We start from the raw sequence: 20,361 nt of genomic DNA on the forward strand, positions 1-20,361 counted from the left end.
GTTTAGGCTTCTGAGCTACTCAGAACCCTCACAATATTTCGGTGACGCACTCGATTTTACCGATAATACACGATTAAAAGCTTGTTAGTAGGAGTCGTATTAAATATACACTTCATTTTTGCTACGAGTGTTTTACATACTTGGCAACGACAAATTCATATGGCGGGGATATTTGAACTATGGGGATACCATTTATAGGCAAAACTTTCGAAAACCTGAAAAATGGTTGGCACAGAGAGGAGGGGGTTAGCTTCATTTTGCATAAAAGCAATATTTGTGAGAAGGATTTTTGGCGATGCGTAGGTTAAGATGCAAAATTTTGCAGAAAAGTATTTTACCATTCCAGTATCACTCCCTGTAATTTTTTAAACTTTTATGCTTTGGTTGAGCTAATATTCTACTCACAATTTCATTTTGCACGGGGAAAATATTGACGAGAAGGATTTTTGGAAATTCTATAGTTAAGGTACAAAATATTACATGAAGCTTTTCACCAATGTAGTGTAAGTCCCTACGTTACCGTTACAGTATAGGACAAGTACTGCTTCACACTGTGCGCTAGAACAATTATTTTTGAAAACGCTTAAGAACATTGCAGTGGAAGCCGCAGGTGAGGAAATAAGGCGCTTCAAATTCATTTGGTACTCATTCTAACTTTCACTCATCTGGAAAAACCCTACAGTACTGACAGTTAAATGTCATGCGAGAAATGTTTAATAACCTACTACTGAGTCAGTGTGGATGTTATAAATCACTGAACGGATAAGAACGTATGCCTGCAAAACGGTTTGGAAGAACGTGGAGTGTGAAAGAAAAGCGTACATGCGACCGGTGTCGTTCTGCATCCGGGCGGCGCCGGGATGTTTGGTAAATAGTGTGACTGCGTTTGGAAAATCTTGAGTGGCTGAAAGAATGCGAGGAAGAGTATCTGGAACCGAGCGACTGGACCGCGAGAAAAGCGTGTACGTGACTGCATGAATTTTGACTATGGACGAAAGATGCGAGTGAGAAGGATGCAAGGGTAAGAAAGACAGAGTGGGAATGCGTGGCCGGGTAATAGTTGAGCGTGACTTTTTCGAGTGAGACACTCGGTGAGAGACATTTTGAGAGAGAGTTGGCGAGTAACCCTTAGCGAGTCAGCGAGTTATATTGAAATAAAGTGTTCTTCACATTTTTGTTATTGTTACCTAGTGAGTGTATCTTTTCTTTTTATTTCCCTACCACGGCAACACGTGGGATTTTTAATAAATTAATCTTACAGTGCTATAACAATATTATAAACAGTTAATGGTTTTAAATATGTGGCGTTGACGGTTCTTCCACAGAGTAAGCGAATTTTTTCGATCAGTTTGAGAATCGTAGTTACGGAGTCCGAGGGAACTGTCCGAGGCTTTTACAACAGTGTTGATGAAAATTTCAGCGTTTGTTCCATTGAAGTTCGGAATTAGTGGTAGAAATTGCTCATATATTTTTGCCACTGTCGGTGTAGAAAGTGTTTCTTCTTTTGAGGGAATTGGGAGAACTGAATGTGCGTTCGTAGGTCTCTCCCTTCCCCTTCCTCCGCCCCGTCTCTAATATTATTAATAACATTTAATTAAAGTCACAGTTTAAATCGATTAGAAAATATTGTTATTTTTTTATAGAATAAAACCCTCCAGAAGATAGCTTCCTAACGTTAGTCTTTTATTCTAGTAATAACATTCAACCCGATTCTGCGAATTAACAAACTCTTATAAGTGTCCTTTTTAAAATAAATACTGCATAATCACGAGATATATGAATTTTGTCAATCTATTTTACTATTTGACTCATTATGTGACGTCTCTATTTACGTTTGTTGTTTCGTAATTCTGTTCATAACGTTGATGAGATGTGAAACAGATTATTTTTTTCACTTACAGCATATTCGTTTATACTTATATGAGTAATTCCACAATTATTACACACACACACACGCGCGCTTTCACGCACGCACTCGCGCACACATATTTAAATTCAATACTTATCAAATGACTGAAGTAAAATGGTATTTATTATTTGATGCCTAGTTCAAATAATTAAATTGAACTTTCCCTTGAAGTTGTAGTTTAACACAAATATTTTTGATACTAGAGATTTTTATAATTTAATGCATCTTAATCGAAGAAGAGGTTAATTTAAAAGATTTCAAAAATTTACAAGTAAAACTCTTGTCCTGTTTATGAATGCTTTTAATAAGAAGGCTGTGTGCATAAATATTATTAAGCATAAATGGTACAAAAATTGATATCAAAAAGGTTAAAAATGTTAAATGTTTCAATATCAGAGTTAATGATATTATTTAGCAGTGTTCTTGTTATTTGTAAGTGACAAATTAAAGTATATTTACATTTTTTAAAAAATAATTATATATTAAGTACTACATATAATTTGATTAAAGAAGAAATTCACTTAGAAGGTGTTTAATACCTTCCCATGTTCTTAAAGTTATGCTGCTCACTGACATTTTGGGATGGACACAACTATTCTCATGGTTGGAAAATGGGTGTAGGTTTCCTAGTTTCTCGTTTGGTTATTCAGATCATAATGGTCCTCACATGTGGAAAACACTATGTTCAGCCAATAATGGTAGCAATCAATCACCAATCAACATTGCAACCCAGTTTGTAGTTGTACAATCATCAGAGCCTCTTCAATGGACTGGTTACAATAAAGGACCTTTATCTATGACTATAATGAATAATGGATATAATGGTACATATTCATCCGTTAATTACTTGACATTAGAAGTCATGCATCATTCAATACATTATGTATCATATAAATGATATTAATAATTATTCTTATTTAAAGTATTATTCAAAGCTTTGAATTACATTTTCTAACGTATTAGAATTATAAATTAATACTTAAGAAGACAAGTTATAACAAAAATAAGTGTTACAAATAATTATAAGTACAGTAGGCACCCTACAAGTGTACCGATTACCCACAAGCTGAAAAGTTACAGAGGTAAGAGGATTCTTCCACTCGCGATACTGTATTGAGTAGCTATAGAACCAGAGTACCCGTAGAGTACCTGGTAGTTAGGCCTTCACGGCGAATATACCAAGTTAATCAGACTTCCCTGTACCCCTGTGCACTTTTAGCCTATGGGTATTCGGCACAAACGTGGTTTGTCTACTGTACTATCTAATAGTGTGAAGGTCTCACGTTAGAAGGGAACTCTTCCACTCACGACGATCAGACCTTTGCGTACACTAATAATAACCATGCGTCCGAAAGCCGAGCGTTGTAAGTAGAAGAGTCCCCTTGATCCTCTTCACTTTTGAACCAAAGGTCGGCTTGGCTAACAATAATAACATATTAAAATTTTCTGAAAATTTTAGATGTCGTCAGTTTTGCTCTCTATTATTTGTTTTTTTAGGCAGATTAATTCCTTCTTGTGACAATATAAATAGAAGCAGTATACTCTACTTACAACAAATAAAACAAAATTTAAGTTTAAAAATGTTTTATTGCATAATCATAAAGATGAGAAGACAGTAGTGGATTTATTGTTTATAAATTACTATGTATGTTCAGAGCGTTAATTGCTTGGTCCAAGACAGTAGTAAAGTACAATAAAACTAACAAACAAAATTTTATTCAAAGTAAATGAAATGCATAAGTAGTTTATTGGATAAGAACTTACGTCAATAGTTATTTATTTATTATTCTCTGTATTTGTACAGTGAGGCTCGCTTAAATTTCGCAACTTCGGGTTTCTGCAGTGGAATTTAAGCGAGCAGGAGAAATAGGAGGAAGCTATTTCTTAGTAGGAATTGACTTAAGCACAGCCTGACAAAGGTAAAGAATCGATATAGTGAATGGACGCGGGATAAGATCGAAACGTTGGACTTCAAAGTGATGCTGCACGCGTGAGATGCAAACATACAATGAAGAAAATTTCAATTGTAGCCAGTTCAAAGCTACCTTCTCAAATATAGTGCCAGTGAATTTCTGAGATTGTTCTGATTGAAATGAATCCAAACACGATGGAAATCGGACTAGTTTTACGGACTTAATGTAATTAACGAAATTAAAGGTTCGGTTCCTCCAAATCGATAAAGTTATACCGATTTACGTTGTGTTCGAACTCATTTTAATTGAAAAAATTTCAAAAACCCATCGGTATTTGAGAAAGTAACGTTAAAATTACTGCAATTGAAATTTTTTCTATTGCACGAGTATATTTGTCGCGTACATTTACGTCTATCCTGTTTCTGCCCATTGTATTCATTTTCTGTCCCTGGCTACTGGGACACGTCAGACTGAGTTCAAGACAGTAAATGGGGGAAGAATAGGGCTGGAGTTGTGGAATTTAGCGGAGCAGATTTCTGGGAAGTTTAAGCAAGTCTCACTGTAATATCGTTTTGTATATATATTTATAAAATATCTGTTTTATTATTTTTATACACATGAAACATATTTACATTGATTAAATTAGGTTGTTTAAATACAATGCCATGTAATATAGGTTGCCTTAGATATTTGGCATGCTCTTATTTTTACAATTACTGAAACCTTTCAATCAGTTACATTTTAATTATTGGTATAATATAACATTTTTATATCTAGTGATAGTGAATGCAATGTGGAATGCATTAGCTCAACCATACATTCGGGGAGGACCACTGACAAGTACTTATAATTTTCATTCGATGGTTTTCCACTGGGGACAGTCTAATGAGGAAGGCAGTGAACACACAATAGATTATGTTCGATATCCTATGGAGTTGCAAGTGTATCACTTAAGACATGACTTTAAATCACCCATGGATGCCATTGCAATTGAAGCATATAATAGCATGCTAGTTGTATCATTCCTTTTTCAAGTTTGTATTTTAATGCATTTTCACTTATATTTATTCTAATTAAATACAAAAATTAATTGTTTTGCACTGCGAACATTACTAATCGCTATAATAAAAAATGCGTAAATATTTTTATACCCTACAACTTTCGTTTGAAAGATTTTCCTGCATCATTTATATTTTTTGAAATATTTTGCTGTTCACAGATAGACCAGATACCCTGTATACAGGGTGGACCACAAAGCGTGATCAGCTTAGATTATAATAACATGATTCAAGGAATGCTTTAAGGCGATTTTAGCTAACAAAATTTCTGATCTGTTAGCAACAAAATAATCTAAACTGATTATGCTTCGTGGTCTACCCTGTAAAAAAATGGCGAGCAACATTAAGAAAATGCTTATCTTTGATAAAGTAAATGCTGATATACAAACTGTTGTAATTTCATGAAAAAAATCAAACATTTTGACTGAATTTCCGTTTCAAAAATTCTACAAACTCGAATATTCCTGCGGATGTTATGGCATTTTTTACAACTAAATCCGTCATGAATTTGAGGACTGGAATCTTCCCCCGTAGAACGACAATTTAAAATTTGAAGTATAATTCTTTTTTCGTAATTTTATTTAATTTTCGATGAAAAATGTGTCGCTGATATAGAATAAGTCAACTTAGTCTATGAGAAAGTTGCATTTAAGGATTGTAGCCCTCATGTGTGGTGTGTGTGGTTAGTGCATTTTTAGTCTGTTTCATTTATTCAAAGTTATTTCATTAAGAAGCAGTGCACTTTTTATACAAAATCGAAAACAAGGTCGAAATAATTTTATTCGTGAATTTAAACATGTGTGGAGATATTTAAGTTTGTAGTATTTTCAAAATAAAAAAGTATGTTTACTTTCCTACACATTACACGATGTACGGTGCTGTAACAAGCAAAGCGACCAGAGAAAGGCGAACAGCAAAAGACCTTTTTTAACGACTAAATTTTCAGAATTCTTTTCAACACTCTTAATAAGGTGAATGAGGGTCATCGGTGACCCCCATCCAAATCGAATTATTATAATTCACTCAATTAAATGATGATTATTTGAAAACATTTCTATATTATAAACAATGCTATCTAATGCGGTGACGTTCCGTTAGATGAATGTGCAATAATAATAATAATGCAATTCGATCAAATCATTTAATATTATATTTTTTCCATTTTGTGTATTGTGCTCTTTGTTAAAGTCAAATAAGTTTCAATGTACACCTAACTCTCGATTTACACAGTATATTCGTTCCCCGAAAATGCCGTTTAGGTTGAAATCGTGCAATTCGAGTTCACAATTCACATTGAAAAGAAATACACACGTAACAAATTTAACAAATCCGTACGAAATAGTATTATTTATTTTTTTGTAAAATAAAAAATTGTATATATATTGAAAAAAAGAAATTCATTAACACGTTGACTGCCACAGTCATTTTTTCTTTTATAACGAAGATAAAAAGAAATGATTATCAATTATTTGGTACTACAGTTTTTAAGTTATATAATTATCTATTTATTTACGCTGTTGAACATTTTTCTTGGATGTCAATTATCTTACGAGGTATAACTGTTTTCAAGTCATTTGGAAGCTCCGGTCATTGGTAACCACCGTGGCAGTCAACGTGTTAATCCAACAAGATTGCATATGTAATTCACAAAACAAAAAAAATTAATGTAATTTTTGCATTTGTTTGGCTGGACCATGTTATAGTGAAATGCAAGTGCCGCGTAAATGGAAGTTCTTCAACCGTGTTAAACTGAAATTGTGTAATTCGAGGGCTAAGTGTATTGAGAAATAATTTCTTACGTAAATAATATATTGAAAAGTGAAAAAGATTATTTTCATTCATATATTGTTATTAAATACTAACTACTTAATGGTGAATTGCATCTACAGATCACAAATGCTGATAATCCTTATTTAGACCACATTATAACGAATTTATGGCGAATCCAACAACCAGGAAAGAAGGTTCATATCTCACCTTTTCCTTTGGAGTGGTTTTTCTCACCCTTTGAGAAAAATTATTACACTTACGGCGGCTCTCTTACGCAGCCGCCCTGTAGTGAAATAGTCACTTGGATCTTACACCCTGAACCAATCGCTGTATCTTCATTTCAAGTAAAACACTATTTTACAGTAATTATTCAGGAACATGCTTACTCCATATTGTCAATATTAATTTTTAATATAGGTTGCACAATTTCGATCACTTTGTTCAGCGAACGGTCCTATTCTTCTAAATTGCAGACCTGTTCAACGGATAAACAATCGTAACATCTATTTTTACGAATAACTAAACAATATATAGCTTACATAAAATAAATAATAAAATTATACACGTATGAAGTAACCACTACTTATTGAAATTGATGGGGTTTATATTACTTCTGCAACTAAAATTAATAAAATTCTTAAAACCATACGTGTATACAAACTGTTGTTCGCAATTCAACTTTTAAGAGTAAATAAGAGAAGAAATGTATTACGTTTTAATGAAATGTGAAATTTTATTGTACCTTATGAACTGCATTGATTTACGATAAATAATTTCATACTTAAAACACATTAAGCATTTTTAACAACGGAATCAATCACTCTTATAAATAGACGATTTTAGAATATATTTAATATTAAAATTTTAGCGAGTAGAGATCGCAAATGATAAGTAGAGATGTATATCGGTGATTACATAGTTGGGTACGTAATTACTATCTTATTATCGATCATCGCTGAAATCTAGAAAGATGAAGCTTTGGGGATCAAGGCCTACTACCGATTTCTTGCCTTTGACACAATGATGGTATTTGAGAGTTATGGACTGTGTTTATATTACTCACGAGAGGACTAACGAGGGAAGTTGCTCAACCTGGAAATTCAACATTTCTGAAACTTTGTGTGTAAGTAGAATAAGTCAAATCTAATACATTGCAATTCTTTTCGTGCCGAATTTCACTTTGAAAGGGTGAAATCACCCCTTGAAAAAATGCAAATTTTCCTTTCTCGTGAATTATCTTCAGAATGGTGTAGTGAAAAAAGGTTGAATAAAAATTACATAGTCCTTTCACGTCTATAAAATTATAAAATAAAATATTATAGACATAACTTAATGGACGTTATTTAATAACTGCTGTAATACGACGTTACTACCCTTAAAAAAATATCAATTTTTATTTTTTTTTATCTGCGTTCCCTCAATCCGAAAAGTATGGAAAAATAAAGTATTATAATACACAATAAGGCAGTAATTCCATGGAAATATAAAAGTGGTGCTCTGATAATTTAAATAAAAAATCAGCATTTATAAATTTTTCTAATTTTTTAAAAATTGATTTTGCAATATAAAATTCTGAAAAATTCATAGAAATGCACATGCACGCATAGAATAACTAGGATTTCTTTTATAATTTTTTTTGTCAAACAGAACATAAAATGTCAAGCATAAACTGTGTATAGCATTTCACCCTTTAATTATCCTAATAGTAATGGGTAGGGGCTTAAAACTTGGTACATAGAGATTTCCTCGAGAGATCTATCGAATGATATGTGCGAATGTTGATTTGGTTTGGAGGTACTTTTACCCCTCCTTATTCGGCTATGCTCCTTTCGATGCGATGGGTTTGAGGAGCCAACTTCCATAGTGTCGTCTACAATCCTGGGGCACTTTTTACAATCGATATCATAAACGATTTTAATCAACTTTCTCATCAATTGATTTCTGTAATCTTATCATTCTATGCTTATAGTATTCAGTCACTGTATAAAAGCGCAGCTATCATTTGATCTGCAACCATTTGCGTTTGAACATTAACACAGGATATTCCAGCTTTGTATGGTGAGTATTAAAAATAGTAAATTTTATTCATTTGAACGTATTTGTCATGAAATATTAGGATAACTATTTAAAGAAAAGATATCCTTACCGATTTCTATGATTTTCTGCTATGTTATGGGGAACATAATTCTCAGCAACTTTTTCCTAGATAAATTATAACTAAATATAACTCTGACTCGATTTTAGTTTCAGAGATAATTGCAAAAATTCGAGGCAGCATGAGCGTCAGCATGAGGCGGCTATTTATCTGACGTTTCATTTGGTATTAAATATTTTTCAGTCGTATTACATCGATGAAATCGAGACTCGTAGATATAATGGGTGAATTGTTTGGAACAGAAAGTACACTGATAACACAAATTTTCATCATAATTTTTTTGTAACAAAAGTAATACAGATTGGTATTGGTATTGGTCGTGGTAGTTTCTTTGGGTGGGGGGATCTTTTACTTCGTAATTGTCAACAATTCTTCTAGTCTGAATACGGCGGTTGTTTGGCAATAATAAAGTACAAGTGATAAGAAAAAACTACCCCAACCAACAGCAATACTAATCTTTATTATCTTGTCAGAGGAAAAAGTCGATGTAAACATCGGCTTTTACAACATTCCGAAGCCTGTCTTCTGAACAGAATTCAATAACTTAAAAAGTATAAGTAGAAGAAAAAAATGCTTCAGACAAAAGTTGCAAGACATAGAGCTAAACATATGGTGGTTATATTTTTTTACGTTACAAGGATATTATGAAGTTTTTAAATGACAATGGATACTTTGCGTTTCGATTCCAATGTTATATAAATAGAAGAACGGAATTTATTTGCATAAAATTATGTGAAATCAGAGCTACATGCTTCGGAGAATATTTTCCCTTGTTAAAAATCTGTATAAATATATTTAACAATGAATACAAAATAAAAGTATAAATACGTGGGAAACTCGGAATGTCTGTGGGGCAATCTTTGAGCGTACTAAACAGTGATTTGCACTGTAGCAGATACAGTTGCTACAGATACAGTGATTTGCACTGATAGCAGGGAGTTTGTATAGTTGCGCCGAAACGAAATCGGACACCAATGTTCGTTACCTCTCACTTCATCGCACTGTGTTTCGCTTATGTGTATTTGTGCGCGACTCGGCCAATAACAAGGTCGTAACAAAACTGAGGCGTCAGTGCTACCATCACCACCGGGCCGAGCGCCGCGAGTGAACGCTTTACAGTGGTGTTTTTTGACGAAAAACTGGCCAAAATTCATAATTTCATGCGATTTTCATAAAAGTTGGTATACTTAGATTTTTAGAGTTCCTAAATCTGACTATTCTGTTAAAAATGCAAAATTTAAAATGGCGAATCAAACAAATTTGTTAAGAGAAATTTGACCTGGCACATTAAAGGAGCTTGAATTTTCGAGACATTAAGAGGCTTGAAATTTCGTAAAGGTTGACGGTCTACATCTCAGTAAGTAGTCAATATATTTAAAAATTTTATAGGATCTTATAGTACGCTGCTACATACTTCGAAAATTGAATTTTGATCAGTTTTTCGTTGAAAGGCACCACTGTGCGTCTATCCTTGTCACTCTGCCTCTTAGTTCAGTGCTAATTGGTCAAGAGGTGAGAGTCGTGTAGTATTTTTAACGTACACATTATAGATAGTGGGGATAGTGGGAATCACCAATACGTCATCGGCCAGTTGACGTTACAGTCGGCGGCGCCGACAGATAATATAACGGTAAGAATTGCGTGTCGTCGTGCAACGGACTTCACGGAACTAAGATCGAATTGGAGTTGCAGGAAAAGATACAGGAAAAAGTTACTTAGAATTGCGTTCCCTACAACATACCCAAAAATCAAAAATTGGTGAGAAATAATTAATCGTCTTTCCTAAATAATTATCGAAACTTCGATTTCATCGATGTAATACGACTGAAAAATATTTAATACCAAATGAAACTTTGGTTTCATCAAAATAATACAGTTGGAAGATATTTAATATCTTACGAAATTTTAACTTCATCGAAGTAATCATAACTCAAATGATTTCCCCGAATCGTTCGATTTTCATTTATCTTATCGTTAAGTTTCTCGAATCTTTTTGTAGATGAATCTCATTGCGCAATGCCTGATAATTGTAGCGATGTCTACCTCCTTGGAGGCATTCAAATTGCCAATTGCTGTCTCGAGTAAGCTCGTGAAAGATCTCCAGAATATCATCGACTTAATCCCTATGGATAAATTCCTCCGACTGGTCAGGGCATACACCATTAAAGACCGGGAGTTCCAAACCAGCATGTATATTTTGAGCATGAGAGATGTAGGATCGCTTCTTTCGAACGACGTGCAGGAACCACAAGAGGCGGCCGAATTGCTTAATTTACCGGAAGAGATCATCCTCGATATCTACTATTTAGTAGATACTATAAATATGTACGTCAACTTTGTGTATGCTCAAGAACCCACTGAATCGGAACTCCAAATTACCGGTGGACTGGCTGGTTTCGAAAAAGACCTCGCAGCTCTGTTTCCTTCAGAGAAAATAAACGCTCTGATAGGGAAAGAGCAGATGGCCTGTAACACCTTGAACGACTACTATAACACTACGAACGGGCAGTCCGACAAATCCAACTTAATCACACACATAGGAAATCACTTCAGTGCTTCGGCCAGAACGGCCGAAAAGCATGGTCTCGACGGCAGGTTATTCGAGCAACTTCTCCCGGTGCTTTTCTTAATCAGAACTTTTGCTATTTAACAAATGTTTTTATCCTTGTTTTCTAATAAATATATGTATGATACAATTGTGTGGAGGATTAATAACAAGAAGTCGCGTATTTAACAAAATGTAGAGAATAGTTTAGTAAGTTATGTGCATAGTTTATTGTACACAGTTTACTAGAGTATATCGTACATAGTTTACTAGATCAGACTAGAACAGGCTTTCGCGTAGCACTCTCTACCCGCCTTCTTTCAGACTGCCATCAGTCTACCTTTAACCTTTTGCGTTCCTATGTCGAACATGACTCAACAGTAGATTTATTCGAAAGTGTGACATTTTTTAATTGTATTAAGTTGTTATACTATTTTTATAGTATTGGTAAAAAGAATTATTTACATTTCTTGCTATTAACTAATTGTCTTTCTAAATACATTTCAAGTAAAACACTGAAAGTAATAAGAATTATGGAAGAGTAAATGTGAAAGGAACTCGGAGTGCAAAGGGTTAAGGGCCCCACATATGCTGAAACATGTGGCGAGGCAAGCGGCGATTCCTAGGTTTCACAATGCAAATTGAGACATACAGAGTGCAACTAAATTGTTGCGCACAAATGATAGGGCGCGTACAACTTACGAAACTGAATAAAAAAACCTCAGTGAACATGGGTCCAAACTTAAATAGTTTCCGAGATAAAAATAGGTTTAATTTAAAAAGTAATGTATGAGGACCGAATCAAGAACACCGAATTATCTCCAAAGTATCAGTGATACAAACAAATGAAGGGGACATTTCTATATTCTTACGCCCCGCACCATCCCTCTCGAAGGATGCAAATCCACTGTTCGCACCACCGAAAGGGTGCCATAAAAAGTATACGTGGGAGACAGCGACCAGGCCTGGCGTTTTGGAGACAACGCATGGGTTTTCCCCGGAGCTGATGAAGGAATAACGGAATCGGCCTGCTGAGAGGAACCGGCCAATTTCCCAAAGAACGACGTCATTCTAACTACAGTTCTCGCTCTCGATTGTGAGGTGACTTTGTAATGTCCTGTAAAGGTCACGCCACAATTCTTAAATAAAACCCCATATGTTATTATTAATATTTTTATTTATATTTAAAATATTCCCATATTTTTAATTTATAACAGAAGCCGAAATTCAGACGTGTAAGGAAATTTTACGTGCGTGACAATGCCATCAAATGAAACGCATGTAGCCTGTGTGGGCGATGCTGATGTAACCTGATCCCGAAGAATCAAGTCAACATCCGGTCAACGGAAAAGTGCGTCGCAGCACTTGAAGGTGATATGGATGCCGCCACTTCGAGTGTTACGGTATTTTCCCCGTGAATTACTTTACTTCGAAACTAGTACGGGCCGTAGCTAGTGTAAAAGAGGGAGAAAGAAATTGACACGTTTTTTCTTAGCGTGGCGGAATGCAACTACTGTATTCTTATACTGTTTTACAAATGTTGGTAGCTGTGTCACACTATGTATGAGTTAGAAGCGCGTAACATGTGTCGACATTGGATTGAGGATCACATTTATTAAGAGCCCTAATTTTGAATCAAACAGTCGCACGTTCCACACCTTTTGACAGACATTTCCAACGTAGTCTTTAAGTATAATCCTGAATTCGCGTCTTTTGTATACAGATATATTCTATCCAGTAGTTTTAGCTCATTCGTTTTTATTACAGACATTTCCAAATTAAAGACATGAAATTTTTCGCGTTAATCGTTGTCAAGATATCAGCATCCAAAGTTGTTGGTTTATTGGTAGTGATGGTGGCCGACGGACATGGGAGAGTAAAGGAACGCAATATCCACGATCCTTGTTTGTTGCATGATGGGTTTCCGTTTGAAAATGTGAATGACATCATTTATCGATCGAAACGTGGACTCACAGTTGAGAACGCAGTCATCGCACCTGCTACCTTCCTTTACTCTCTCATGCATGACAGCATTCCCTTGCCCCTCTGTCCACAAGTTGGAAGTTAGACTGTTCGTGGATCACTAATGTTACTGACGAACCGGCAACTTTGGATCCTGATATTTTGATTACGGCTTACAAGAAAAATTTCATGTCTATGGTTCGGAAACGTTTGAATGTCGGCTTCAAAAATATGGAATACAAAATATGGGGTTCTATTTAAGAATTGTGGCGCGACCTTTGAAGGACGCTTCAAGGTCACGCCATTGTCAAATACCTCCTATCGTGACATGCAGTATATCGTAGCCTATAACTTTTGTTTCACGCATTTGTTCGTATCACTGATACTTTTCGAAATGATTCAGCGTTCTTGATTCTACATCTTGTATATAATTTATATTTGAACTGTAATAACAACAACTTCACAGAATATTTTCAACGTTTAGAGGAGGCTGTAATGAACGACGTGGGCAGTGAGGCTCATAATGTATCCAAATTCGATATCTGCTAATGCGATACCAGCTTTCTCAGTTGCCGAACGCAGGTTCTTCAGGTGATTGCTCTCGGCAATTCTTTTGTATGCTGGCATATACTTCCTTGAGAATATTTCATTTGAAACCTCCATTAATAACCGGGAGTTATCCCATTTCTCTGCGGCCAGCGTCTGTAACTTCTCTTCTGGCAATACCTCGAGTAGATCATCCTGAAGGCCACTAATACCACCGCTGATTTCGCGATAGGTGGAGGAAGGTGTGAAGGCGTTCATCTTCAGCGATCTATTCAGTTTGTTTATGCAAAGATGGATGTCGAGACCAGCTCTCTGTATATAGCTTGCCAGCTGCCACATCTCGGGCATATCTTCAATTTCCTTGATGAATGCCACTGAATCAGCTGATAATGCGATCCTCATCATAGCCTGGACTTCTTCGTCTTGGGAAAGGTATGTTTTAACGATTTCAACAACGTCTGACATAGGGACCAAATCCAGGAAATCTTGCAGCTCTTTGGCGAGCTCACCTGAGCCTGAAGCTGGAATCTTGTAGGGGTTCACGGAGCTGGCAACTGCCAGGACTGTTAAAGTTACCAATGCGAATTTCATCTGCGAAAGAAACAACAAACATTTGTTGAACAATATGTAGAATTTATAGTTACGGTAAAAGTTATTCTTACAAAGAAACCTTTCCATCTAGCACACGCCGATTGTAATGAAACTCATGTGAGAAATAATTCTCAAGAAAGTATTTGACACGTATTTTTTCTTATCGGTCAACATCCACTTTGACGAGTGAAACCATCCCTTAAAGTTGAGGGTTGAAAGTATATTTTTTACAATATCTCTGAAACTAGGCAGTACAGAAAAAAATTTCCTTTTTAAAATGTTCGCCTCAACATGAACAATTTTTAGATTTATTTTCTGCGCTCCTAGTTTCAGGAATATTGTAAAAAATATATTTTCTACCGTCAATTCTAATAGTTGTTTTACTCGTTCACAATGAATGTTGGCTGGTAAGAAAAAATACGTGTCAAATATTTTCTTGAGAACTATGTTTCGTATAAGTTTCAACAAAATCGGCGTGTGCTGGATGGAAACGTTCTTTTATAAGTTGGATTGGAAACCGAGTGGATGACTGCGTGTATGGACCAGGGTATGTCGCCAAAGTTATGCATGGGACTTGGGGGTGATCGAGGAAGTGAGCGAGAGAGTGAGAGGAAGGGATAGAACGAGTCAGGTAAACTGCAGGTCTGACGAGTGGCAGGCTACTGCTGGCGATCAAGTCCAAGCGGCAAGACGACTCTTCCACTTGTGACGCATTGAAAATTTTCCGGACAAATTCCACGTTCAGCCTATGACGCAACCATAGACCATAGATAAAGGTTACTCCCCAAAAGTAGTATATAAGGAACCCGAATTTGTAACATAGGCAGTCATATACCAAATCTGTGCATGAATAAATCGAAGTTCAACGAAACTAATTTCTACATCTTTTTTTCTGCGAAATAAGTGTGAAATAGTAAACCAAGAAGTTTTAAACTCTAGTTCGCTTATACGTGACACACTCACGATGTTCGGGTCGGCTTGGTCTTTGATAGCGTCATCGATATTAGCCGCGTCGCAGTACCAAAGGGCAAAAGCGAGACGGCAAGCAATGGAGTTAGATGTAACGATAAAAAGAAAAATTCTAGTGCCGTCAGCTTCGTTTTCTATCGTTACATCTCACTTCGTCGCATTCAGTGCCGCTTTTGTTCTTTGTTACTGTGACGCAGCCAATACCGACCAAAGATGACCCGTTGAAGATTGAGGCGGCCTGAACATCGTGGTTGGAAGAGTCTTGACGTTCAGACTTGACCGCTCGCGGGTAGCCTGCCATTTCATTAGAGCCGTGCTTTATTATATAAGGGTGACAACCTCTGGGCTTGAACGTTCTTGAGGCAAACTGGCTCCAAATTTTCAAAAACTTCCAAAAATGGTGGAATCAATGAATGCACAAAGTTACCAAGGGCACAGTGGAAAAAACACAACACCACACCACACCATAGACAGCAAGGACACTAAACCACACTTCAAAGTGAGAGGCAAAACCTCCAAATACACACAAGGAAAAATCTCAAATCACCGCGAACTCTCAAATCTAATCAAAGAAAGAAATAGAGCAAAAAGAAATCGTCAAAAAATAGCAAATTCCTATTGCAAATTATTAAAAAACATTCTCACCCATAAAATCAGAAATAGAATCCATTTCCTAAAAAATAGGGGATGAGAGGAAAAACTAAAATTCCTAAAATACAAAGACAACTCCTGCAAAACACACAAAATGTTTAAACCTTCTAAATAAAAAATCTTTAACCTACAAGATTCACAGAGCAGAATCCATATATCTGATGAGAAAAGAGCAAACGTACTAGCCAACTACTTTGCCAATATCCACAACAGTACCTCTACCTCACCATCACTGCACGAAACACAAACAATCCAGCATACAACTCACCTAAACAATGCAACCCCAGAAACCCTAACAATTATCATATCTCTCGACCAAATAAAAAACTCTTTAAGGAAATTGGCCACTGGCCCAGATAAACTATCAGCCATCAAACTCAAAAATCTACCAAATAAACTCATCTGCCAAATCTGCTACATATTTAGAGCCTCTTTAAAACTATCTTACTTTCCCGACTTTTGGAAAATCGCCAAAATATTTCCAATCAACAAAACCCTGAAAAAACGGAAAATCACCAGTTACAGATCCATCGGTTTTTTTAGTTTTCTAGGCAAAAGCCTAGAAAACCTTATCCTCCAGGAAATAACTAAATATCTAAAAGCAAATAACACAATCATAAACGAACAATTCGGATTTAGACTCGAACACTCCTTCATAAATCAGGTTATGAGAATAACAGATCTCATTGCAGCAGAATACAACAAAAATAGAACTTCTGTTATGGTCCTCTTGCATCTGGAAAAAGCTTTTGACACAGTATGGCACGACACTCTACTCCTGAAACTAAAAAATATACACCCTTCACAACTTGCAAAGAATTCTCAAAAGTTACCTAGACAATAGACACATCATAGTGTCAATAAAAGGCACCTTATCTTCCACATTATTAACCATTTGCACAACAATAACAATAGTATTTGCAACTTACATGAAGAAACATCTTGCACAAATTATGAGGCAGAATTATTCCATTTCTGTTAACTTAACAAATAACAAATACTTCAGCACACATCACCACCACAAAGGTGGTGATAAACCCAGGAACCGGAAACCTCATAAAAGGAAAACAAACAAGGAAAAAAAACGGGAGAATTTCTTGAAAGTCAATGAGAGAACGAGCATTATGTTTTAGCGAGTGTGATTTCAGAGTTCTATCAATAAAGCTTGTTATTTTTTATCCCCTTGTCCTACGACTTATTTCTCTACTATGATCGATACAACTACTTTGTTATTAATAATTTATCGAAAGAAAGATGAAAATTCTAGGCATATTCAATGCCTACGTTTACTGTAAAGTATAATAATTGATAAGAGAAGAATAATATTTCATTTGAATTTACAAGAATTGAGTAATATTTATGTTTATTAGGAGTTTGACACGTTATTATAGGACAAAGGATTAATCCATGTGTTTTATTGTGAATTTCCACCCCTTTACCCCAGCACTATGTGGGATTTCTGCAAATAATTCCTACATAATAAATATTTTGTGAACGATGCCTTTTTCATTACTGACAATGTGATTTATATTGAACTGGCATACAATTTAGAATAGAGACAATAAATGTTATACATTGTTAGTACTGGCTAATAAATTGGCAGTCGCAATCTGTTTGTGTGCGCTGTTTATAGATTTTTTAAAAGTATGGATCATGTTCTATTTACTATGAATCAAGCAGCTTCAATGTTATGCAGTTCAAAGCCATAAGACATACATAAACAATAACTCTGTGGTGATATGACTATTTAGAAGTACAGCTAACCCCCGCATAACACGGCATTTCTATAACACGATTTGAGAATTGTGAAAATCCCTCATATAATATGGTATCCTAGAACACGGTTTCACTCTAACACGATTTGAAAATTAGAGAAATTCCCGTACAACGCTTAACGTTTTTAAGAGCAATATTCGATCTTAAAGAAGTCCTCGTACACCACGGAACGAGATAAGAGCTTTTAAGTTTGCAAGATATCTCATTGGAATTTTTTTATTTGAGCGCATATGTCGTATCAGATTTGCCTACAGAGTTTTAAAATTTATTACAATTTGAAATCCTATTTTGTTCGTGAAGTATTGAGTATATTTTAAAATTTTGTGTTTTCTTTTTACTACATTATATATAGATTAAAATTTCACCTAACTCCCTTCTTGCACTAGTTCTTTATTCCATATAACACGGATTTGTATAACACGACGTTTTTTAGAAACGTAACAATCGTGTTATACAGGGATTACCTGTAATAGCTCAATAAGCGTCTTTCTTTACTCACTTTGGGTTTGCTGAAGTTTACGTCGCTGAATCTCGGAGGAACTGGATGCCATATTCATCAATGCTGTGATTTATATACTGCACAAAGTTTATCAATTCTAAGCGATATCGGCTGAACTTTTTCTTTGTATTACGTCACACCTGAAATGCTGTTTACCATGAATTACTAAGAAATATACTAAGCGCGACTCGCTACCACAATGCCATTTATATCGCTCTTATCGCTACTTGTTGCCAGAACTGTTGATGTTCTCGTCATCTTAATCATTAGTATCAAATAGTGCATGAATTTCACATTTTGAACAACTTTTTTTTTGAAAAACATTCTGCTAATATTTAGTTTTCGACATACTCCTGAAAAACTTTTGCTACCACTGTATTGAATTTTATATACAAAGTGGTCCACGCAACCTGTTCACCCTCAATAACTTTTAAAATATGCATGTAATGAAAAACTTTTTAAAGAAAAGTTATATGATTTGGAAGCATACATTACGTAATGCATACATTTTTTTTGGTGAGTAGAAGCGTTTTGAAGATTTAAAGATCACCTTCGTTTTTTTAAATGCAATGCTATATTTTGTATGTCAAAATATCGAAGAGCGTTAAATTCTGAATAAAAATGTAGTGACCTTTATTAGCTGCAAACTTAATAAATAACGAATAATTTCACTTTGTTTCTTGAAAATGTTCTATACGTAATATCAAGTTGGGAATTCATTATCAGTAAAGATTTCCGGAAGACCGCGAAGTTTCTGTGGAAATGTTTATTAATATGACCGGTTCTGCGTATATAATCGTAATCGTCTTCTTTGTTCCTGATTCAGTGTTAAAGTTGTCATTAATGTTTGTACGTTACTGTTTCAGTAAGATAACAGCAAATATTTTATTAATGAACGATTGACGAGACGAAACTATTCGAATTTTTTATGGGATATTTTACCAATTTTATTAGAAAATGTACGATCAAATATCTGCAGAGATATCTGGTACCATTATGATGTTTGCCCCGCATATTATAGACATGTAGTAAGGCAAGTACTGAACAGACAATTCCTCAATCGATGGATCTATGTGGTGAAGAATTTCTGTGGCCACCACATTCACCAGATCTGACACCGCTATATTACTTTCTATGGGATATATTAAATGATATGATGGATCGTGAATCAACAACAACATCAGAAAATATGAAAAAATGAATTCGTGAACCATGCACTAGGCTTGCTGCAGAAATAATACAGAGTACTGCTTCGTCGTTGATTAATGGATTACAGCAGTGTATTAATACGAATGAACACCATTTCCAACATCTGCGTTAGTGAATGGAAGAAGCCCTACAGAAATCTTTGCTGGTATTGCATTTCTAACTTTATGTTACGCTTAGACCATTTTCAAGAAATAAAGTGAAATTATTCGTTCATTATTAGGTTTACAGCTAATAAAGGTCACTACCTTTTTACTCAAAATTTAACGCTTTTCGAAATTTTGGCATACAAAATATAGCATTGCATTTAAAAAAACGAAGTTGATCTTTATACCTCCGAAACTCCTTCACTTACAAAAGAAATACATGCAGTACATAATGCATCCCTCTAAACCATATAACTTTTCCATAAAAGGCTTTTCAGACAATGCATACTTTGGAAGTTATTGAGGGTGAACAAGTTGCGTGGGTCACTTTGTATCTGAGCACGCCCGTCCATGAATCCAAAATTCAATTTTCGAAGTATGTAGCAGTGTCATGTATTGACTGCTTACAGAGATGTAGACCGTCAAATTTGACGAAATTTCAAGCCCCTTAATATCTCCAAAATTCAAGCTTCTTTAATGTACCAGGTAAAATTTCTCTTAACAAATTTGTTTGATTCGCCATTTTGAATTTTGCATTTTTGACAGAATAGTCAGATTTAGGAACTCTAAAAATCTAAGTATACCAACTTTTATAAAAGTCGCATGAAATTATGAATTTTGGCCAGTTTTTCGTCAAAAAGCACCACTAAAAGACGTTCACTCAC

General features: G+C 35.2%; 3 protein-coding genes across 3 annotated transcripts; 2 read left to right on the forward strand and 1 right to left on the reverse strand.

The window, feature by feature from the left end:
• The first annotated feature begins 785 nt into the window (after positions 1 to 785).
• LOC116425651 (carbonic anhydrase 1) lies at positions 786 to 7,740 on the forward strand. The gene is made up of 5 exons (XM_031973657.1): positions 786 to 2,341; positions 2,467 to 2,733; positions 4,600 to 4,856; positions 6,770 to 6,994; positions 7,068 to 7,740. The coding sequence occupies exons 1-5, from the start codon at positions 2,251 to 2,253 to the stop codon at positions 7,167 to 7,169; spliced, it is 942 nt and encodes a 313-aa protein (XP_031829517.1). The 5' UTR covers positions 786 to 2,250; the 3' UTR covers positions 7,170 to 7,740.
• A 2,125-nt stretch (positions 7,741 to 9,865) lies between these two features.
• On the forward strand, positions 9,866 to 11,501 carry LOC116425652 (uncharacterized). Its single transcript, XM_076373304.1, has 3 exons — positions 9,866 to 9,982; positions 10,356 to 10,435; positions 10,805 to 11,501. The coding sequence occupies exon 3, from the start codon at positions 10,805 to 10,807 to the stop codon at positions 11,453 to 11,455; it is 651 nt and encodes a 216-aa protein (XP_076229419.1). The 5' UTR covers positions 9,866 to 9,982; positions 10,356 to 10,435; the 3' UTR covers positions 11,456 to 11,501.
• Positions 11,502 to 12,509: 1,008 nt separating this feature from the next.
• On the reverse strand, positions 12,510 to 18,513 carry LOC143175219 (protein G12-like). Its single transcript, XM_076373299.1, has 2 exons — positions 18,345 to 18,513; positions 12,510 to 14,449 (listed from the first exon to the last, which is right to left on the reverse strand). Exon 2 carries the CDS (start codon positions 14,447 to 14,449, stop codon positions 13,793 to 13,795), a length of 657 nt encoding a protein of 218 aa, XP_076229414.1. The 5' UTR covers positions 18,345 to 18,513; the 3' UTR covers positions 12,510 to 13,792.
• Between the last annotated feature and the right edge of the window lie 1,848 nt (positions 18,514 to 20,361).

This window comes from Nomia melanderi, chromosome 13 (genome assembly GCF_051020985.1).
Source record: "Nomia melanderi isolate GNS246 chromosome 13, iyNomMela1, whole genome shotgun sequence".
Classification (NCBI taxonomy): Eukaryota; Metazoa; Arthropoda; class Insecta; order Hymenoptera; family Halictidae; genus Nomia; species Nomia melanderi.